The 19,007-nt window shown below is 45.3% G+C and overlaps 1 protein-coding gene across 3 annotated transcripts in view; it reads left to right on the top strand.

Annotated features, from left to right (window-relative positions):
• The window catches only part of LOC136580282 (uncharacterized), a 121,002-nt gene that overhangs the window by 55,267 nt on the left and 46,728 nt on the right, over nt 1-19,007 (top strand). For all 3 annotated transcript variants that reach the window (XM_066580725.1, XM_066580724.1, XM_066580726.1), the window contains exons 3-4: nt 9,801-9,939; nt 18,758-18,872. In XM_066580725.1, the coding sequence (XP_066436822.1) occupies nt 9,801-9,939; nt 18,758-18,872 (254 nt within the window). The remainder of the gene's footprint in view (nt 1-9,800; nt 9,940-18,757; nt 18,873-19,007) is intronic.

The raw sequence follows: 19,007 nt of genomic DNA, 5'->3' as shown, positions 1-19,007 counted from the left end.
ACCGGCCGCCTGCTCTGCGCATGCGCCGGCAGCCTGCACATGAAAGAGCCGGGGCCGCAGGAGCAGGTGAGTGTCATGCTGCTCTCTGCAAACGCTCGGGTCGGGTCCAGCTGCGAGAATTCTCGCAGCCGGATCCGACCCGGCCGTCTGCAGGCGGCCTTAGTAGGATCCTTATTCGAAATGTCCATGAATTAGCTGGAGTAGAAAGCTAGTACAGATAACATTTCTTTCTGTAGATGGCTCGGCTTGTCTAGGCATTACATGGATAGTCTTTTTGATTTTCAATAGGCATTCTGTACAGCTTGATTTCCTCTGTTGTGGCACTTGCAGAGGAATTTAACACTTGCTGTTGGGTTACCACACAAACTATAGACAACTGGTAAAGGCTCCAGCTTAATCCAGAAATTTGAATAAGCGCAAACCTCTTTTAAATATAGTTTCTGGAAATTACTGATGAATGCCTTAATACATTACATTGCTTATGGGGGTTGTCCAGTTGTAAACTACTTATAGCCTAACTTTAGGATGGGCCATCAATAGTAGATCAGCGCTGGTCTACCCCCATTAACCGATCTACTATTTGCCGGACCAGTGTGCTCATGCACTAAGCTGTGTTCTGAAGGAAGGCAGAGGTACCGGGTGACCGATCTACTATAGATGGCCTAGCCTGTCCATAAGCAATCAATTGTTTACAACTGGACAATCTCCTTAAGGTGTTCACAAATGTGAGAAATTTTCCCACATTTTGATTGCAGTCTATTCCTCATCTCATGAATCATTCTAAGATTATATTGTTAACACAGCTAAAAAGCCAGTATGTAAAAATTGAGTCCTCAGTAGTTGATACGTTTTATGGCAAGATGATCTTCTTTTCATTGCCTGGCCTATAAGACTGCCTAGATCAGGGATCGCGAACCTTTTAGAGACAGAGTGCCCAAACTGTAATCCAAAACCCACTTATTTATCACAGAGTGCCAACACGTCAGGGGGCGGGGCTTATCATGACGTATAATTTTAGCTCCGTTGTTATAAAAAAGGACAGGGCGGTGTCAAAATAGACAGTGCGCAGATTTTGGATGCTTTTTGGTTGCAGAAATGCTGCGGAATTTGCTATGGGAATTTTCGCTGAGGACCTGCTGCAGCATTTAACAGTAGTAATAGTGACCCCCATAGTGGCCTCAGCAGTAATAGTGACCCCCACAGTGGCTTCAGCGGTAATGGTGACCCCCCCCCAAAGTGGCCTCAGTAGTAATAGTGACTCCCCACAGTGGCCTCAGCTGTAATTGTAAACCCCCCACCCCATGCCCAGTGTCTTCAGCAGTAATAGTGACACCACCCCCACAGTGGCTTCAGCTGTAATAGTGACCCCCTTCCCCTCCCCACACACACAGTGGCTTCAGCAGTAATAGTGACAACCCCCTCCCCCACCACCACAGTGGCTTCAGTAGTAATAGTGACTCCCCCACCCCAGTGGCTTCAGCAGTAATAGTAGCCCCTCCACAGTGGCTTCAGCAGTAATAGTAACCCCCCACAGTGGCTTCAGAATGAATAGTGACCCTCCCACCCCACCCCACAGTGGCTTCAGCAGTAATAGTGACACCACCCCCACAGTGGCTTCAGCAGTAATAGTGACCCCCCCCCCCCCAGTGTCTGCAGCAGTAATGGTGACACCACCCCCACAGTGGCTTCAGCAGTAATAGTGACACCCCACCACCCCCATTCCCCTCCCCACACACACAGTGGCTTCAGCAGTAATAGTGACACCACCACTACTGGGGCCGATATAGGGGACACTATTACTAATGGTCTCCCCTATAGCAGCCCCAGTAGTAGCAGTGCCCCTCTAAGACCCATATTCTTACCACCTCGTCCTGCTCCTCTGCTCTGCGCTGCTGTGGACATCAGTGTGTGCATCTGGACACCCCTTCCCCTCTGCTCTCGCTGAACCAAGGAGGAGCAGTCAAGGGAGGAGGATACCGGGTGCACTCTGACGTCAAAGTGTGCATCTGCGATTTGCGCCGCTGAGGGAATACCAGCTGGGGAGCTGTAGCACCCTGGCCAGTATTCACTACTGTGGTGAGCAGCCGCCGTCACACATGCCAGCTGGGAGGGCTCTGCGTGCTGCATGTTTGCCACCACTGCCCTAGATCAACTTGCGGTCCCTAAGTCCCTATAAGGCCTTTCAATCAGCTAGTACCCTGTTCTACACTGCAAGGCCAAAAACAGCTCTCTGTAGAAGAGTAGCTTAATGAAGCATACTTTGGTTTAACCTCTATCCCTGGTCCTGTTGCAAGGCCTGTTAAACGGTCAGACATCAGTTTTATAGGATTGATGTCCAGTAGGTGGCACTAGAGAGTTTGATCCCTTCCTCTGGCAGGAGAGTTTATTTACATATCCTTTTTCCCAAGGGGGCATTGCCTGGCCTATAAGACTCCCTATGTCAAGTTGGCAGTTTCTGCAAGGAGAAACTTGATCCAGTTAGCTGCTTTAAGGTATCAACAACTGAGGACTTGTACATTTTTACGAGTCAAATGGTAAGAAATAGTATTTTGGTTTGAACTTTTGACTCCTTGATTTTCACCTGTACATTTGTCATTCATTTTAAGGAATGTGAAGGAGGATGGGGAAATGTCATCTGCCTTCAGTTAGTGCTGCTTTAGAACGTAAATTAATTCAAGTTACAAAAATCACTGATTATTCTGGTTTACTGCAAAGAAGGCAAATCGAAGGCGAACTGCTTATATTGTCTGTTTACAGCTTCCATAATGGGTAATAGCGGACACCATCCGAGAATGAACTTGTATACAAAATGTACTGTAAAGGCATTGTCGGAGTTGGGGCGTTTCACATCTGCCCCCGGAGGTTCCGTTGCAAATTCGAATTAAAATACCTGAAGAAAAAGTGCTGCATGCATCGCTTTTTCTTATTTCCAAAAGCTGGACAGCTTGTACTAAATCAGGCGGACCCCATTATAGCCAATAGACCTCTTAGAATGCTGAAAATAAGGACATGTTCAACATAATGGGGCTAATCCGTGTGCGGATGTACCGTTGCAGATTCCGCTTTTAAAAGTGATCCGTCACTACTTTCCATGATGTAGATTCCCATTCAATTAAATGAACAACAATATGATGCGCAATCCAGGTCAGTTTCTGCCATGTGAAGGCAGCCTAAGGCCGGTTTCACATGAGCTGTAATCTCGCGTGAGTTTTGTGTGTTGCGCATAAGACTCGCAAAACTTGCGCCAAAATGAACTTCATTTTTTTAATGCTGTGAGGAAAAAAATTGTGGCATGTCCTATTTTTTTGGGTGGGTTTCTTGGAACGCATCACCCATTGATTAAAATGGGACCTTGGCATGGCTCTTGCATGCCGTGTGATGTGCAATGTGTGGTTTCCCATTGACGTCAATTGGAAACACTTCAGATCCTCTATCACGCGAGAAGATCGGCCTTTCACAGAAGCGATGCGTTTTTGCTTGAAAATCGTCTCACATCTGCAGGTAAAACGCACGTTGACTAGCGCAATATCTGGCTCGACCGTGTGCAGGTAGCCTAAGGGTATTATGAAAACGTCCAAGTTGACATTGGGCACTTTCAGTATGCGTACCAATAAAGCTGGATCACTGAACTTGCCCATAGGTGGGCACATGCTGGGCTACTAGGCATTGGCATACCTCCTTTTTTAACTGTACAGGAAAACCGGGTCTACTTCTCATACGTATACAGAGTGACACTGTAAGAAACGTATACTCTGCAGTTTGATAGTTTGCTTTTTTTTTTTTTTTCACGGTGGCAATTAATGGCCTCTGCATATAATTTTGACATATACCTGAAAGATATGTGAACTTAGCCTTATATAGTTTACCTCCTACCGCTAGATGCTGTGTATATGCACATATGGTTGTCTCTAGAGACAAGCGAGCAAGCTCTGTTAAGGCAGTTACTCGAGCGAGCATCATCCGAGCAAATGCGGGGGGCGAGAGTAAGAGATCTCTCTCTCCCCCCCCCCCCCCCCCGCAGCCCCAGCGATCCATCACTGCAGCCCCTCTGTCTTCCCAGTATGTGTTGTGAAACGGACACCATGTGACCACTGCAGTCAAACCCTAACCGATCTCCTGACATCAGCGCTCATAACCTGGGTGCCATGATGCCAGGAGTTCAAAACTGCGCCACTGCAGCCTTTGATTGGCAGATGTGATCACATGGTGTGCGTTTCACAGCAAACACTGGGAGGACGTGTGTGTATATATTTATTTGTATATAGGTCTTGGTTACTACATTAGAACTTGATTTCTCAAATGAAACTTCCTACTCTTTCACACCTGATAAGTTGAGTGTTATTCCCTTTAGGGCTAATGCCCACAGACGGATTTCTGCCGTGTTCCCTACAGTGGAATAACACAGGTATTGGGTTCTATTGAACCTAATAGCTTTTCTGCCTGTCAGTGCTGACGTGTGATTCTGCCGCGGATTTCCGCTGGCGGGGGGAAAATCGCAGCATGTTCTAGTTCACCGCGTTTTTCCTCAGCGGTGATCTCTTAATATAGTATTAATGGAGACGGCGGAAAAACACAAATTTTTTTGCGATCACCATCGGGGACTTTTTGTTTACCACCCCGGTACTCCTGCGGCGTAAATCCGTGGGCATGAGCCCTTAGATGTACTTAATGTATGCCTGTATTTCTTTGGTAAATCCAGCAGAATTTTTAAGCAAATTGCTTCAAAAAGCAATTTTTTAATATGCTAATGGAATTACTCCCTTTAGAAGTGGCAGCAGTCCAATAATGCAAGTAAGGCAGCCAGGGGACACCAATTTCTCACGGTTCCTCGGCAGCCCCATGAGCTTACACAAACTATATAGTCTCATTCACAGGCAGCAGCATAGGGTCCGAGAACCTCCACTTCTGTTCCCATTCTAGTTACTGGTTGATCCATGTAATCGCTCCAGTCAGACTGTGACTTTATATATATTTCAGCAAGTAGACTGGTAATTTATGGGCCAAAACCTGAACCAGAGTTTAATGTATGAGACGTATCCGGCTAGTGGTACACCTTCGGGTTTGAGAATGTCATCTGCCCTAAAGCTTTATAATGCACCATACTGCAGGTTTGTATGGTAAAGCACAGCCAATGAAATGGCTGCATAGTGTTATACTGTAATACACCAGACTTCTGGACTTCCCTTGTTCTATTTAAGTTAGGGAGTAAAATATCTGTACATTTTTGATTTTGGAATAATTTTATTATATCACATTTCTAAATATATCCTATCATAATATTTATTATTTTACTCCTCTATATTCGGGTATTATAGAAAAAGGAATTTGCTTTTATATACTTGTTGTAATTGTTCACTTTTTATAAACTGGGCTATACAGTACATAAAGGGGCTGTGCCATGAATGCAAGTTATCCATATACACAGGATAGGGTATAACTTACAAATCAGTGGGGGTTCAATCGCTGGGACTCACAAATACAGAGTACAGGACCCCGGCAGATCCCCAAGTGTGGACTCCAGTAGTCAAACGTGTGTTTCTGGTCCATTTACTTCATGAGACTGCTGGAAATAGCTGAGTGCTTGAACTCTATTTTCAGCAGTCTTATTGAACTGAATGGAGTGGTAGCAGGAATGTGCAACTCCTACAGTCGACTACTTCAGGGTGACTACCCACTAGAGTTTTTTTCTGCTGCGAATTTGCTGCTATTTTTTCTTCCAATTGTCAATGGGATTCCTAATATTAAAACCGCAACGCGATGCAACGCAAATTTGCGTTTTTAACATTAGAAAGTTCCATTGACAATTGGAAGAAAAAATAGCAGCAAATTCGTAGCAGAAAAAAAACGCTAGTGGGTAGTCACCCTCAGGATGCACAGGGACTTAGTGTTCTGAATCAGGGTCCCAGCAGTTGGACCCACACTAGTCTGCAAGCTATACCCTATCCTGTGAATGGGGAAAACTTGCAATCCTGGCACAAGCCCTTTCAGTGGCCGTCTACATTTTTTATTTTTATTTTTTGTGATGCGGATTTGAATTGGAAAAGTGCAGCATAAATTTGTGTCCTATTTCTCCGGCAGATTGATACCCAATCTGAATACACGTTAGCGTTACTGATACCCAATCTGAATACACGTGAGCGTTACTGATACCCAATCTGAATACACGTTAGCGTTACTGATACCCAATCTGAATGCATGTTAGCCTCATTGATGGTTCTAATATAAAGCCTGGTTTAGACAAAACGATTATCACTCAAAAGATGTCTTTTGAGCGTTAATCGTTTTGTGTCTTTACAGCGAAAGGTGATTGCTGAAATGTTGAGCAATCGCTTTGCGCTCCGAGGGCGGGATGCAGAAAACAAGCAGGGCCGCTTGTTTTCTGCATCCAGCTGTTCTCTGCTCGGAGCACCTGGCTGTTATACAGCCGAGCACTCTGAGCTGGGGATGCAGAACACAGCTGGACCGCTCTGTTCTTCATACCCAGCCTGTGTTCAGGGAGCGGGATACAGCTGAAACAATAGTATCAGCTGTATCCCGCTGTAAATCCCTGATAAGGCTCAGCATGCTGAAAGAACAAACAACGATTCCTGAACGGAAACTACATGTTGTCAGTGCAGTTATACATAACGATTATCGCTCAAAAGACGTCTTTGAGTGATTTTTGAGCGAAAATCATTGTCTAAATCAGCCTTAAATGTGAATATTCTGAAGCAGGATCTGAATAAAAAAAGCACACATTGATTCTTTTTTCCCCACAACACTGAATTGAAATCTGCCATGTAAATGTTGGCACAGATTCTGATTCACATGAATTGGACACTTATTTTACATGTATTTCTTGGCTTAATTCATATGACATCACCTGACAGGTATAACATTTAACTTTTATATTTCTTTTTAACACAGTAATACTCTGAGCAGGATATTCTATTAGGTTTTTACGCACATAGTAGTCATTCACGTCTTTGTGTTGTTCATGTGTCCAACAGGACCTGCAATGGCAGATCACATGAGCCAGCTCCAGTCATGTGATTCACGTTGCTATGCCATCACAGGTCCTGTTCATTCATTTCCTCACTACAGCCTGTCTGGACACTGCATGGGTGGCAATGAGGAACGCTATTGCTACTGGGGCCGCAATAGGGGTTAACTATTACTACTGGGGCCGCAATAGGGGTTACCTATTACTACTGGTGCCACAATAGGGGTTACCTATTACTACTGGTGCCACAATAGGAGTTACCTATTACTACTGGTGCCACAATAGGGGTTACCTATTACTACTGGTGCCGCAATAGGGGTTACCTATTATTACTGGTGCCGCAATAGGGGTTACCTATTACTACTGGGGCTGCAATAGGGGTTACCTATTACTACTGGGGCTGCAATAGGGGTTACCTATTACTACTGGTGACGCAATAGGGGTTACCTATTACTACTGGTGACGCAATAGGGGTTACCTATTACTGTTGGTGACGCAATAGGGGTTACCTGTTACTACTGGTGACGCAATAGGGGTTACCTGTTACTATTGGTGACGCAGTAGGGGTTACCTATTACTACTGGGGCCGCGGTAGGGGTTACCTATTACTACTGGGGCCGCGGTAGGGGTTACCTATTACTACTGGGGCCGCGGTAGGGGTTACCTATTACTACTGGGGCCGCGGTAGGGGTTACCTATTACTACTGGGGCCGCGGTAGGGGTTACCTATTACTACTGGGGCCGCGGTAGGGGTTACCTATTACTACTGGGGCCGCAGTAGGGGTTACCTATTACTACTGGGGCCGCAGTAGGGGTTTCCTATTACTACTGGGGCCGTAGTAGGGGGTTACCTATTACTACTGGGGCCGTAGTAGGGGGTTACCTATTTCTACTGGGGCCGTAGTAGGGGGTTACCTATTTCTACTGGGGCCGCAGTAGGGGGTTACCTATTTCTACTGGGGCCGCAGTAGGGGGTTACCTATTACTACTGGGGCCGTAGTAGGGGGTTACCTATTACTACTGGGGCCGCAGTAGGGGGTTACCTATTACTACTGGGGCCGCAGTAGGGGGTTACCTATTACTACTGGGGCCGCAGTAGGGGGTTACCTATTACTACTGGGGCCGCAGTAGGGGGTTACCTATTACTACTGGGGCCGCAGTAGGGGGTTACCTATTACTACTGGGGCCGCAGTAGGGGGTTACCCATTACTACTGGGGCCGCAGTAGGGGGTTACCCATTACTGCTGGGGCCGCAGTAGGGGGTTACCCATTACTGCTGGGGCCGCAGTAGGGGGTTACCCATTACTGCTGGGGCCGCAGTAGGGGGTTACCCATTACTGCTGGGGCCGCAGTAGGGGGTTACCCATTACTGCTGGGGCCGCAGTAGGGGGTTACCCATTACTGCTGGGGCCGCAGTAGGGGGTTACCCATTACTGCTGGGGCCGCAGTAGGGGGTTACCCATTACTGCTGGGGCCGCAGTAGGGGGTTACCCATTACTGCTGGGGCCGCAGTAGGGGGTTACCCATTACTGCTGGGGCCGCAGTAGGGGGTTACCCATTACTGCTGGGGCCGCAGTAGGGGGTTACCCATTACTGCTGGGCTCAATATAGGGGAAGCTATTACTATCAGCAATATTGGGGGGTCATTATTACTACACAGGGCATATGCCATCACAGGTCCTGTTCATTCATTTCCTCACTACAGCCTGTCTGGACACTGCACTACTGCCTTAGGCCTCCCTCACACAGGTGTTGCGGCGCTTCGCAGCGGTTTACTTCTGTTTTTGGCAGCAGCGACACCAGCTTTTAGCACTCCTCATCATTGATTAAGAGCGCTTAACTCTCAAAAATACAACAGACACCGCTTGAAAATCGCAGCGCTGAAAAGCACTGTAACCAAGCGACTGTCTGAGCGGTCCCACTGAAAACAATGGGAGCGTTACACCGCAATTAGCATGGTGCTGAAAGTGCCACGCTAATTGCGGTAAAAACCGTCAGTATGAGGAAGACGTAAGGCTCAAGAGGCGTGTAGAAAGCAAAAGGTTGCTGGCAGGGCTAGTTTATTATTTATGCGTTAATACTTTGTAATCTGCATTTAGTACCTCTATTCGGGAAAGAATACTTAAATGATGGAAGGATTCTTATTTCAGTGATATTTGCCAAATTCTTTTTGATGTGTTTGCAGTTGCATCTTTTTTATTTTTCCCTTTGAAGGGGTATTCTGGGGATGGGGCATTTATTTTTCAGTTTTCACCCACCTTTTAGATGGGTGAAAACTGATAATTCGTTGGAGGTTCAACCGCTAGGACCACAACGAACCCGAGAATAGGTGACCTGTGTCTCCCCTATTTCACAGTTGAAGATACATTGTCCCATTTCTGGAGCCGCTGTTCACACATGCGCAGCAGCGGCTCCATTCCTATCAGCGACACAAGCAGGTAGCCGAGTGCTGAACTTGCCATTTCTGTCTGCCCCATTGAAACCAGTGGAGCACCGTGCTCGGCTATCTGCCTTTGCCATCCTTTGGATGATGGGAAATTTGGAAAAATTGCTGGAATACACCTTTGAGAATTACTATAGAATACTGTAGAACCACATGTAAAAACAAAAAAATCATTCATATCTTTTACATGCAGTTATCAGTTTTGTAGTTTCAATGGAAAGAATTTTACTGCATGTGCATAACATCTTGGGTTATGCTGTATTTATATCTACAATCGTTTGTCCACTTCCATGTTAAAGTATGTTACAATAAGACATTCAGACGATATTCACCCATTTCTTTTTGTCTTTTTCCTTGGCAATGGCAAATATGAAGTCTGTGATTGAAGAAAACTCATCTGAGCCACCGTGTTCCTCTGCTGAAATGTCTACACTACATTTAGATCTAGAAGAAAAGATCTTGTCTATCCTAGAGAAAGCACATGCTGCTGATTGCAGATCCTCACATCTGCAAGGTAAGTTGAGAGAGGCTTAAAGGGGTTGTCCCGCGGCAGCAAGTGGGTCTATACACTTCTGTATGGCCATATTAATGCACTTTGTAATATACATTGTGCATTAATTATGAGCCATACAGAAGTTATAAAAAGTTTTATACTTACCTGCTCCGTTGCTGGCGTCCTCGTCTCCATGGTTTCGGACTAATTTTCGGCCTCTGATGGCCAAATTAGCCGCGCTTGCGCAGTCCGGGTCTTCTGCTTTCTTCAATGGAGCCTCTCATGCAGGATGCCGGCTCCGTGTAGCTCCGCCCCGTCACGTGCCGATTCCAGCCAATCAGGAGGCTGGAATCGGCAATGGACCGCACAGAAGAGCGGTCCACGGAGGAAGAGGATCCCGGCGGCCATCTTCACCGGTAAGTATAGAAGTCACCGGAGCACGGGGATTCAGGTAAGCGCTCCGGTAAGCTTTCTTTAGGTCCCTGCATCGGGGTTGTCTCGCGCCGAACGGGGGGGGGGTTGAAAAAAAAAAAAAAACCCATTTCGGCGCGGGACAACCCCTTTAAGGCTAATTTACACACAACGATTATCGCTTCAAATTCGTCCAAACAACGGCTTTTGAGCGATAGCCGTTGCGTGTGTGACCACTTACCCTGCACTCTTCGTCCATCGCTGAGTTCAGCTCAGCATAAAAGCCATCATCCTTGATAGGAGGGACCGCACGCTGAGTTCTCCGCAGGCAGTGCTGATAGCATTGTATGCAGCCTGCTGCCCGTGGGAGAACACAAGCAATGTATTTAGAGAACAGACCACCCACTGTTCTCTAAATACATGCAAATTAAGCTACTTAGCTACTAATGGGCTGATTATCCCATTAGTCCTAATGCAAAATGATCGCTCAAAACTGTCAGTTTCTGATTAATTTTAAGCGATTATCTTTGCGTGTAAATAGACCTTTTAACGTCGACCAGCTACCATTGTATCTGCAGCAGTATATGCAAATGGAGATATGTGAACCTTTGGAAAAAGCACATATCACGAACACTGTTATTTGAAAGTAAAGCCCCATTTACACGCAAAGATGACCGCTCAAAAGACAGTTTGAGTGACAGTTTTGAGCGATCATTTTGCATAGCTACTAATGGACACTAATGCCTATTAGTAGCTTAGCTTCATTTGCAGTTAAATGAAGCTCCCTTCACTGTATGCAGATAACAGCAAGTGGTCTGTTATCCTCATACAGCTCCATTGTTTTCCCATGGGACAGCAGCTGAAAACTGGCCGGCTGAAGGATGGATTTTATGCTGAACTAAAAATCATTTGACCGAAAAGCTAACGATGGTAGCATTTATACGCAACGATTATTGCTCAAAAGACATAGTTTGTACGAATTTTGAGCAATAAATGTTGCGTGTAAATGGGCCTTAGATCCCTTCAACTAAGCTATGCATAATTTTTTATTCAAAGATATGGTTCCGTAGGACTAATAAAGGGGAACATTTATAAAAGATTTAACATAGGCTTCTGGCAAGTAAAGATTTGCACAAACAATTGTGACCATTCAGCTTTTTACACTAGCCTCGCCACTTTTGATTAAAAATATCTCATGGGCTGAGCTCGACAGCAGAGGGGTGTGGTAAACCCAGACTGACAGATTTATGTACAATTTATGCCAAAAATCAGCATAAATTATGCCAAAAAATGCACCTAATACATGAGGTGTGTGCCTTCTTCGTGTATTAGGCATATAGTGCATCGGAGAAATTATACCGGTCTTTGTAAATTTCCTCAAAGTATTCTGTATAGGGATTCAATCTTTATGAGCAGATCTCAGGAACCTTGGTGACAGGTACTACTGTATTTGGATATATAAGAGCATCCAGAGTTCAGAATTGAGCCATGCCACTGCAATGACCACCGCGGCTCACCTGCTCTGCTGTCTCATCCGCTCTGCTATTGTGCCGGCTGCTGCCCAGCCGGCACATGCGCAGAGCAGAGGCGGCGCGTCACCAGTGACGTTTCTGTGCGGGCCTCTGTGAGGCTTGCACAGAAATAGGACATGCCGCGATTTGTTTACCGCCCGAGTTTTCAAATAGTGGCTGTCTGCATAGGATTGCATTATGTAATGCAATTCTATGGCAGCGAGCATGGGCGGAAATTCTGCTGGAAATCCTGCTGCAGTATTTTCGCCCGTGTGCAGGAAGCCATAGAGTATCATCATGATCGACAGTGCATACCTCCATGGGAGAATGTTCTGCCAACTATGATTGTTTGCCTCATAAAAGATGTGGTTACCCAACGATCAAGCATTGGCTCGTTCATTGGTGGCACCTTCACACAGTCTAATGATCAGGAAAACAAGTGTTCCTAGAAACATTTATGCCCATTCATTGGGATATGTAAGAGGCCCTTTAGGTGCTGTGTTTACATTTCTCGTTCATGGATACCCTCATAGTAAACACACAGTTATGTTCTCTGATGCATGAAATCGAATTACTACAGAGAATTCATTACTAAATGTGGATTTCTGATCTGCTCACATACAAATAAGGACAAACTCTACTGAACCCACTGATTTCGTCAGGCTCAGACGACTATCTTATGTGTGACAGATGATGTCGGGGAGAAGAAGGATTGGGCATGTTGAATTTCATCATGCCCAATCCTTCATTGTCATGAGACAGAAACTGCCGCCAGAGGTGACCCTCCTCCCATTGATAACACATGAGCGCTGTACAGAGCTTGCATTTATATGGGGAGGTTGTAAGGAATAGCTGTGGACTGAATCAGCATCTGGCCGACAGCTGTAGAAGATATACGGCCACCTTAAGCCTTGTTTCTTAACTCCCAGAGATTGCATATAGAAACAGAAAGGAGAACTGCGTGTCTTTAACTTATTAGGTCAGCTTGTACTACACGAGTATGATGTGTTGTCTCTGCTAATAGCAACCGCATGGTGTTGGCACGCAAATAATTCCAAAAATGTGCACATTTCTAGGGGGTTATACTAGAGACCTAAAAATAATGTGAAATTGTATCTGTTTATTATGAAGTACAGGGAAAAAATGGTTATGATGTATGGATTGAATCATTACGTATAGAAAAAGACAAGAAATGGTTTTCGGAATCAACCTGTAGGACTGTTAACTGTAAATCTTGGCTGTGTTTGTGGAATGCTAGGATGACTGTGGAGGTCTTTAGTCAGACCTCTTACTATAAACACATGTACTCAGCCTCCCCTCCCGGGTGCGAGGTTAACATATCCCTTTCAACACGCTTCCTTATGAGGAGAAGAATTCCTTTGCAGTGCCTTACTCAGAATAATCTTCCAGAAATCCCTCCACAGGATGACCCAGTAAGGATTGAGGAGCAAGGCTGCCGCAATTTGTAAAAATCACCTTCCTTATACTCCCCCTTTCTTTTTCTCCTCTCCTTCGATAATGTCATGGTTACTGTGTGAGGAACTCGGAAACAGCATAGCAGTTGAAGCCCTCACAGCAGCTGTGGCCCTGTTTTAAAGCCTTTTACCTCTGTGGGACTTCTTAGGATCTTTTGGTTAAAAAAATAACTAAAAAAGAGTGGTTAAAGGGATTTTTTGAGACCTAATATAAAAAAAAAGTTAAAATTGCTTAAAATTAACAAAAATGGAATATTCACCATCCTGGTGGCTCCACGGAGCATGGAACCCAGAAGAAGCGGTGGGCGGTCACGTGCTGTTTATTGTGCTTATTACCAGTCACGAGCTTCAGCAGACGTAGACGAATTACCGTTTAAAGGCGTGCTTTATCCTAGATACCTTACTGAAGGTGTGTGGTGAGGAGGAGGAGGCTTCATCTATTGTCTTTCCACTGAAAATCACCTGTCAAAATCAGAGGTCCCGGCCAGCAGCCCAACACAGAGGAAGGAGATCAGTAAACAGGATATGTCAAAAACAGTTCATAGAGCCATAGGCAAAGCTCAGCAGCCAGAAGCTGGCAGATTAATATGCATAGGTGAGGCCAAAAGCCGTAGACCAAGCACAGTCTCTATCACTGCGGAGGTCCTAATTTAAACTGAAAAAGCTAAAGACAAACCCCAGAAGCTATAGACCATAGGTAAACAACAAACCTCCAGACCAGGTGCAACACCACAAGGCGCATACCACTACTGCAGGGCTCTCGCATAACTACAGGAGAAGAATCCCATGAGGTAGAGAAAGGGACTTCCCTTTATAAGCTCCAGAGACAGGGGAGCCCAGCATCCGCTGCAGGAGAGAGAATGATTACAGTTTACCCAGAGGTTCCAAGTGGAGACTTACACCAGGGACGGGTAACCTCTCATGCCATAGAGTTTGGGAGGGAGGCCCTGCGGTCCACCACCTTTAGGGATCTTGAAAGAGCAGAGGCAGCCAAGCATCAGCTACCTCTTCCAACTTGTCCTATGAACCGAAAGCAGGAACTGGGGAGGTGAAGGGTGAGCGTGCCTTTAAAGAGGTTTCTATTTCCTGTCTCTCACTGGTGCTGTCATGGGCGTAAGGGAAAAACGGCATACTAGAATTTGCAGCCAAGTGTGTGTGAATCTATCGGTCTGTCTCCAACAGCTCTCTCTCTCCTCTTTTCCTCTCCATAGTCTTCTATGGACAGCTTGAGACAGCAGCAACCAATTCCTGTAATTGGTCTTGGTGTTTCTGCTGCTCAAAGGGGATTTAACATAATAGACATTGGACAACAATTTAGAAGAAATAGAGACCCCTAGTGGCCGGTACTTGCAGTAGAGCAATTTTTACCATACATTTTGAGATGGTGATTTCACATTGACTGTCACATAAGTAAAACTTCGTTAGAAAGTTAGTGGCCATTTTAAATATCAAATTTAAAGGAGTTGTTTGAATAAATTGTTTTTTCTCAATTTCTGCTCCCCATATGTTAAAATAATAAATACTCCTATACTCTCCTAGCCCTCTCGCTGTCTCCAGTACTGTAACTCCGGTCTCCCCTCGAATGCTGTGTCTTTATACTGCAGAAGCCAGTGTTCAGGATGTCACAGGCTCCTGCAGCCATTCACAGACCTTACCATTCACGCTGCAGCAACCTGTGACATCCTGTATACAGGCAGACTACAGCCTATCAAAACAGACCCGGCACAGAGAACAGAGCCGCAGTACTGGAGAAGTCAGGAAATTTGAACATGTGATTGTTTGTTTATTGTTTTTACGAATGGGGAGCAGGAATTTAGAAAAAAAAAATTAAATTGGACAACGGCTTTAAGCTACCAGGAACTAGAAAGTACTCTTCAGGATAAATGAAGTTGTTTTTGAAGTGACTCATCCATTGTACAAGTGTTTATTGTACTATTCAAACCCTTTACAATCTCAAATCTATGTTCTGTTATTTTGTGCTTCCATAAAACACAAGCATTTTCTCCTACTACTTAGGCCTCATGTCGACGGGGAAAATCAGGCCTGCCGCTGATTCTTCATGCAGAATCCCGCAGCGGGTCCCTCCTTTCCCGCGGACATGAGGCTAAAAAGTAAGCATTACTTACCTGTCCGGACGCTGCGGATCTGCCCTCCGTCGCAGCCGGATCTTCTTTCTTTGGCCCGGCGGATGTGCTCTGCATCGGTGAGCAGGAATTCATCTGCGGTTGTGCCACGGATCCAGACGGCTTCCATAAGCTTCAATAGAAGCCTGCGGGAGCCATCCCTGCGGTAGACCTGCACTAAAATGGAGCATGCTGCGGGTGTTTTCCTGCACACGCAATCCGCACCTCAAGGGAAAATGACATCCGCAGGTATTTAATTACCTGTGGGTGTCCAATGCATCCCTATGAGGAGCGGATCACGCGTGCGAGTGACCCGCTGCGGGTCTGTCCCCGTGGACATGAGGCCTAAGGGTTTTGGCAACACTGAGACAATGTGCTCCAAGAATTTCTCCAAAATCACTATAGTATTAGAGGCCTTTGTAATCAGACATGCTACATTTTAAAAATGCAGTATTTCATAGACATTACGCAAATTACAAACGCCAAGTAATAGCCCATTTACAATGATTATTAGCATTCAGAGTTCATATTCCCGTGCTCCAGCGGGAATGTGAACGATGGTCACCCCCTGTAAATGCCTGCAGAGACTGAATGAGAATTGTTCGGTTGTTTAGTTTCAGAATGCAGAAATCTGAACAACTAGCCGTTCAGTTTAAACAGCGGTCGCTCAGTTCTGAACAACAGTCTACTTATAGTGAATGGAAGCAGGCGGGGGGGGGGGGGGGGAGCTCTCTGCCTCCATACTGGCTACACCCTGGACGATGCCAGTGACACTCACCCTTGTGTAACAGCATGGTTTGCCCCACAGCTCGTCCCATGTAAGGGTGCTTTCACACCTGTGCTGGGAATTCCGCTTTCCTGCTTCATTCAGGGGCGGACCCCATTGACTATAATGGGGTCCGGCCACTTTCCGTCTAGCTGCCCAGCTTCTTCTTCCGGTATTTTCAGCCGCATCTGTGATGGAACCACTAGACAGAGGTTGCAATGCAGATGGGAAACCACCCTAAGGCTGGGTTCTCACAGAGCAGACCCTTGCATGGAAATGTAGCTGCATTTACGGTAACAGCAAAGTAAACAAGATTTTGAAGATCTCATTTACAAGCTGCCGAAATAACCTGCACAAAACCTGTGCAGAAATTGACTTGCAGTGTGGAATTCAATTGTGTCGCAGTCTACGCTGCGGAATTTTTTACATCTATTAATGTGCGCTAAACGCTGTAAGATGCCTCGATTGATTTCAAAGGGGCTTCTCAGATGAGTATTTGAGCGGCTTTTCTAACGCTATCTGCTCTAAAAAAAACACCATTACGTATTGTAATGATGGGGTGCGTTAAGAAACGCTGTCAAACGGGTTTGAAAATGCTGAAAAATGCCGCCCTTAAAAGCGCACAAATGGCAGTTGTTTGAAAACTTTTACACGGAGTGTTTATTATTTTTCTCTAACATATCGTTTGTAGGGGGATCTCTATGCAAATTTTTTTTGCAAGTTGTTCAAATACAAACGACTGCAACTTTATAGCAGGCGAGTTTTGATCAACCAGCAACTTTTTTTAGGTGAGCTGAAACGACTAGCAACTAGTGAGCAATTTATTGTTCGTCACCCTATTGGTGGCAGTTCTTCCATGGAACCCCTTTTTGCATTCACTCTTACCAGTGATTATTCGGACAATAGTCATCCTGTGTAAAACCACCCTAAAAGGCCATTTACATGGGATAAGTATTGCTCAGAATTTGTTCAAACAAGCTTAATTGAGTGATAATTGTCCCATTTGAATGCAAAAAAATTGTTCATTTTTCAGTTAGCATAAGAAGAAAAACTGGATCGCTGTGCAGCGTCCTGTAGGGTGACCTCAGACACGTGGCAAATGCTGAGGAGCTTGGAGGGCAAGATGGTGGCTTGTCACAGTGGCACTTGCCACGCTCCCTCCTGGAGGAACGCACATAGCCAAGGCCAGGGCAGCGCTGGGCCTCTTCCGGACACCCCTGGCATGGGTATGCCCAATAAACATGAGAACAGATGCTGAGTTTGTCACATGTGATGCCACAGTTCCGGTACCGCCAGCATGAACATCGATGGGGAAATAAATAAGCCACAGACAGTTGTATAGTACCTCAGGTCCCCAGGAACGGTCAAAGCCTGGAACAACTTTTACTCAATGGAACTTCAGTAGGATACAAGGCACGCTTTAAGGAAATGGCAGTGCAGGCAATTTAAATAAACTTGACAGTAGTACCTCCACACGGTGACCCAGATATCAGATCAACCCGTGCGTGACAGACAGGATGGGTGTACCTTTACACGGTGATCCAGATTTCAGATGTCCGTGTAGGAAAATATAAGGATAGATAGTACCTTTGCACTGGGCCTTGACACACACTTGCTCTCGACTGCTCTTGCTCTCACTCCTCTCAGGTGGGGCTCACTCTCTTCTCACAAGTACATCCACGACGGGAGACCTCTCCTCCTCTCCCATGCTTCACTATATGAGGGCTGAAGGTGCCCCCATGCAGCTGGACCTCCCGACTACAATTCCTGAAGACATGGACCTCTTCCTGCTCACAAACGCTCACTTTTATAACCTCACTCATACCATGTGACAGGATACAATTGTTAGATTTCAGACAGTCAGCTCATACTTTAAAGACATTAACCCATCACACACTGAAGCTGTGCAATACACTTGACATAATGACAAGACAGTTTTGCGCAGAGCATGAACATGAGACACACATGTATGACATTATGGAGGGGGGCAGGAAAGCTTGTAGTGGGCCACTACAGCGGGACTCTCACTAAGTGTAAATGCTCAGCGTTTCACAAAGAAGGTGAAGCACTAACGACCTTAGCGGTGATGTCCTCGTTCGTGCAGTCGTTTAAACGAATCTCGTCCTGTGTAAATGGGACATTCCTCTTTGGCATACAGTCTGATCTGTTCAACAGGTGTGGTGTGTTTTGTTTTTTTTTTCTTTTTTCAAGAGGATGTTTTTCTCAGGTACGTCCACACATAGACTGTGCAAGCATACTTCATACATTTGACCCATTTTCCCATGGACTTTTTTTTTGTTCAAAATAATATATTGCAGCATTTACTATTTAATGTAGGCTTTATTTAAGAAAAAAAAATATCCAGAAGTAAATTTATCAAATGTATGCTAAAAGGATGATCTGCTTCCATATGCTCCTCCTTCCCCCATATAAACCAAGGAGATGTTCCGGTATATAATCATGCAATATATATATATTAGACAGTGGACCATCTATGATGATTATCCATATATCTGACATTCTGTTTATGTGTTTGTGTCTTCCTTTTATTAGCTGGAGCCGAACTCCTCTGGAAAGAGAGCATAGAGTTGAGAAATGAATGTAAATCTTTGTCCAAAGAAGCGGCTGAACTGTTATCCATATTCAAGAAACAGACTGCTGTACCCAGGTATGATTGTAACATAGAAGGCAGTTCATACAATGAAACACAGGCCAATGTGAATGCTTGTGTATGTGACATCGATATACATTGTACGTGCCTTTTTTTTTTTTTTTTTTTTTAACGCTTTCCAATCCAATTTGT

This window comes from Eleutherodactylus coqui, chromosome 10 (assembly GCF_035609145.1).
Source record: "Eleutherodactylus coqui strain aEleCoq1 chromosome 10, aEleCoq1.hap1, whole genome shotgun sequence".
NCBI lineage: Eukaryota > Metazoa > Chordata > Amphibia > Anura > Eleutherodactylidae > Eleutherodactylus > Eleutherodactylus coqui.
This window is presented reverse-complemented; position numbering and strand designations above follow the sequence as displayed.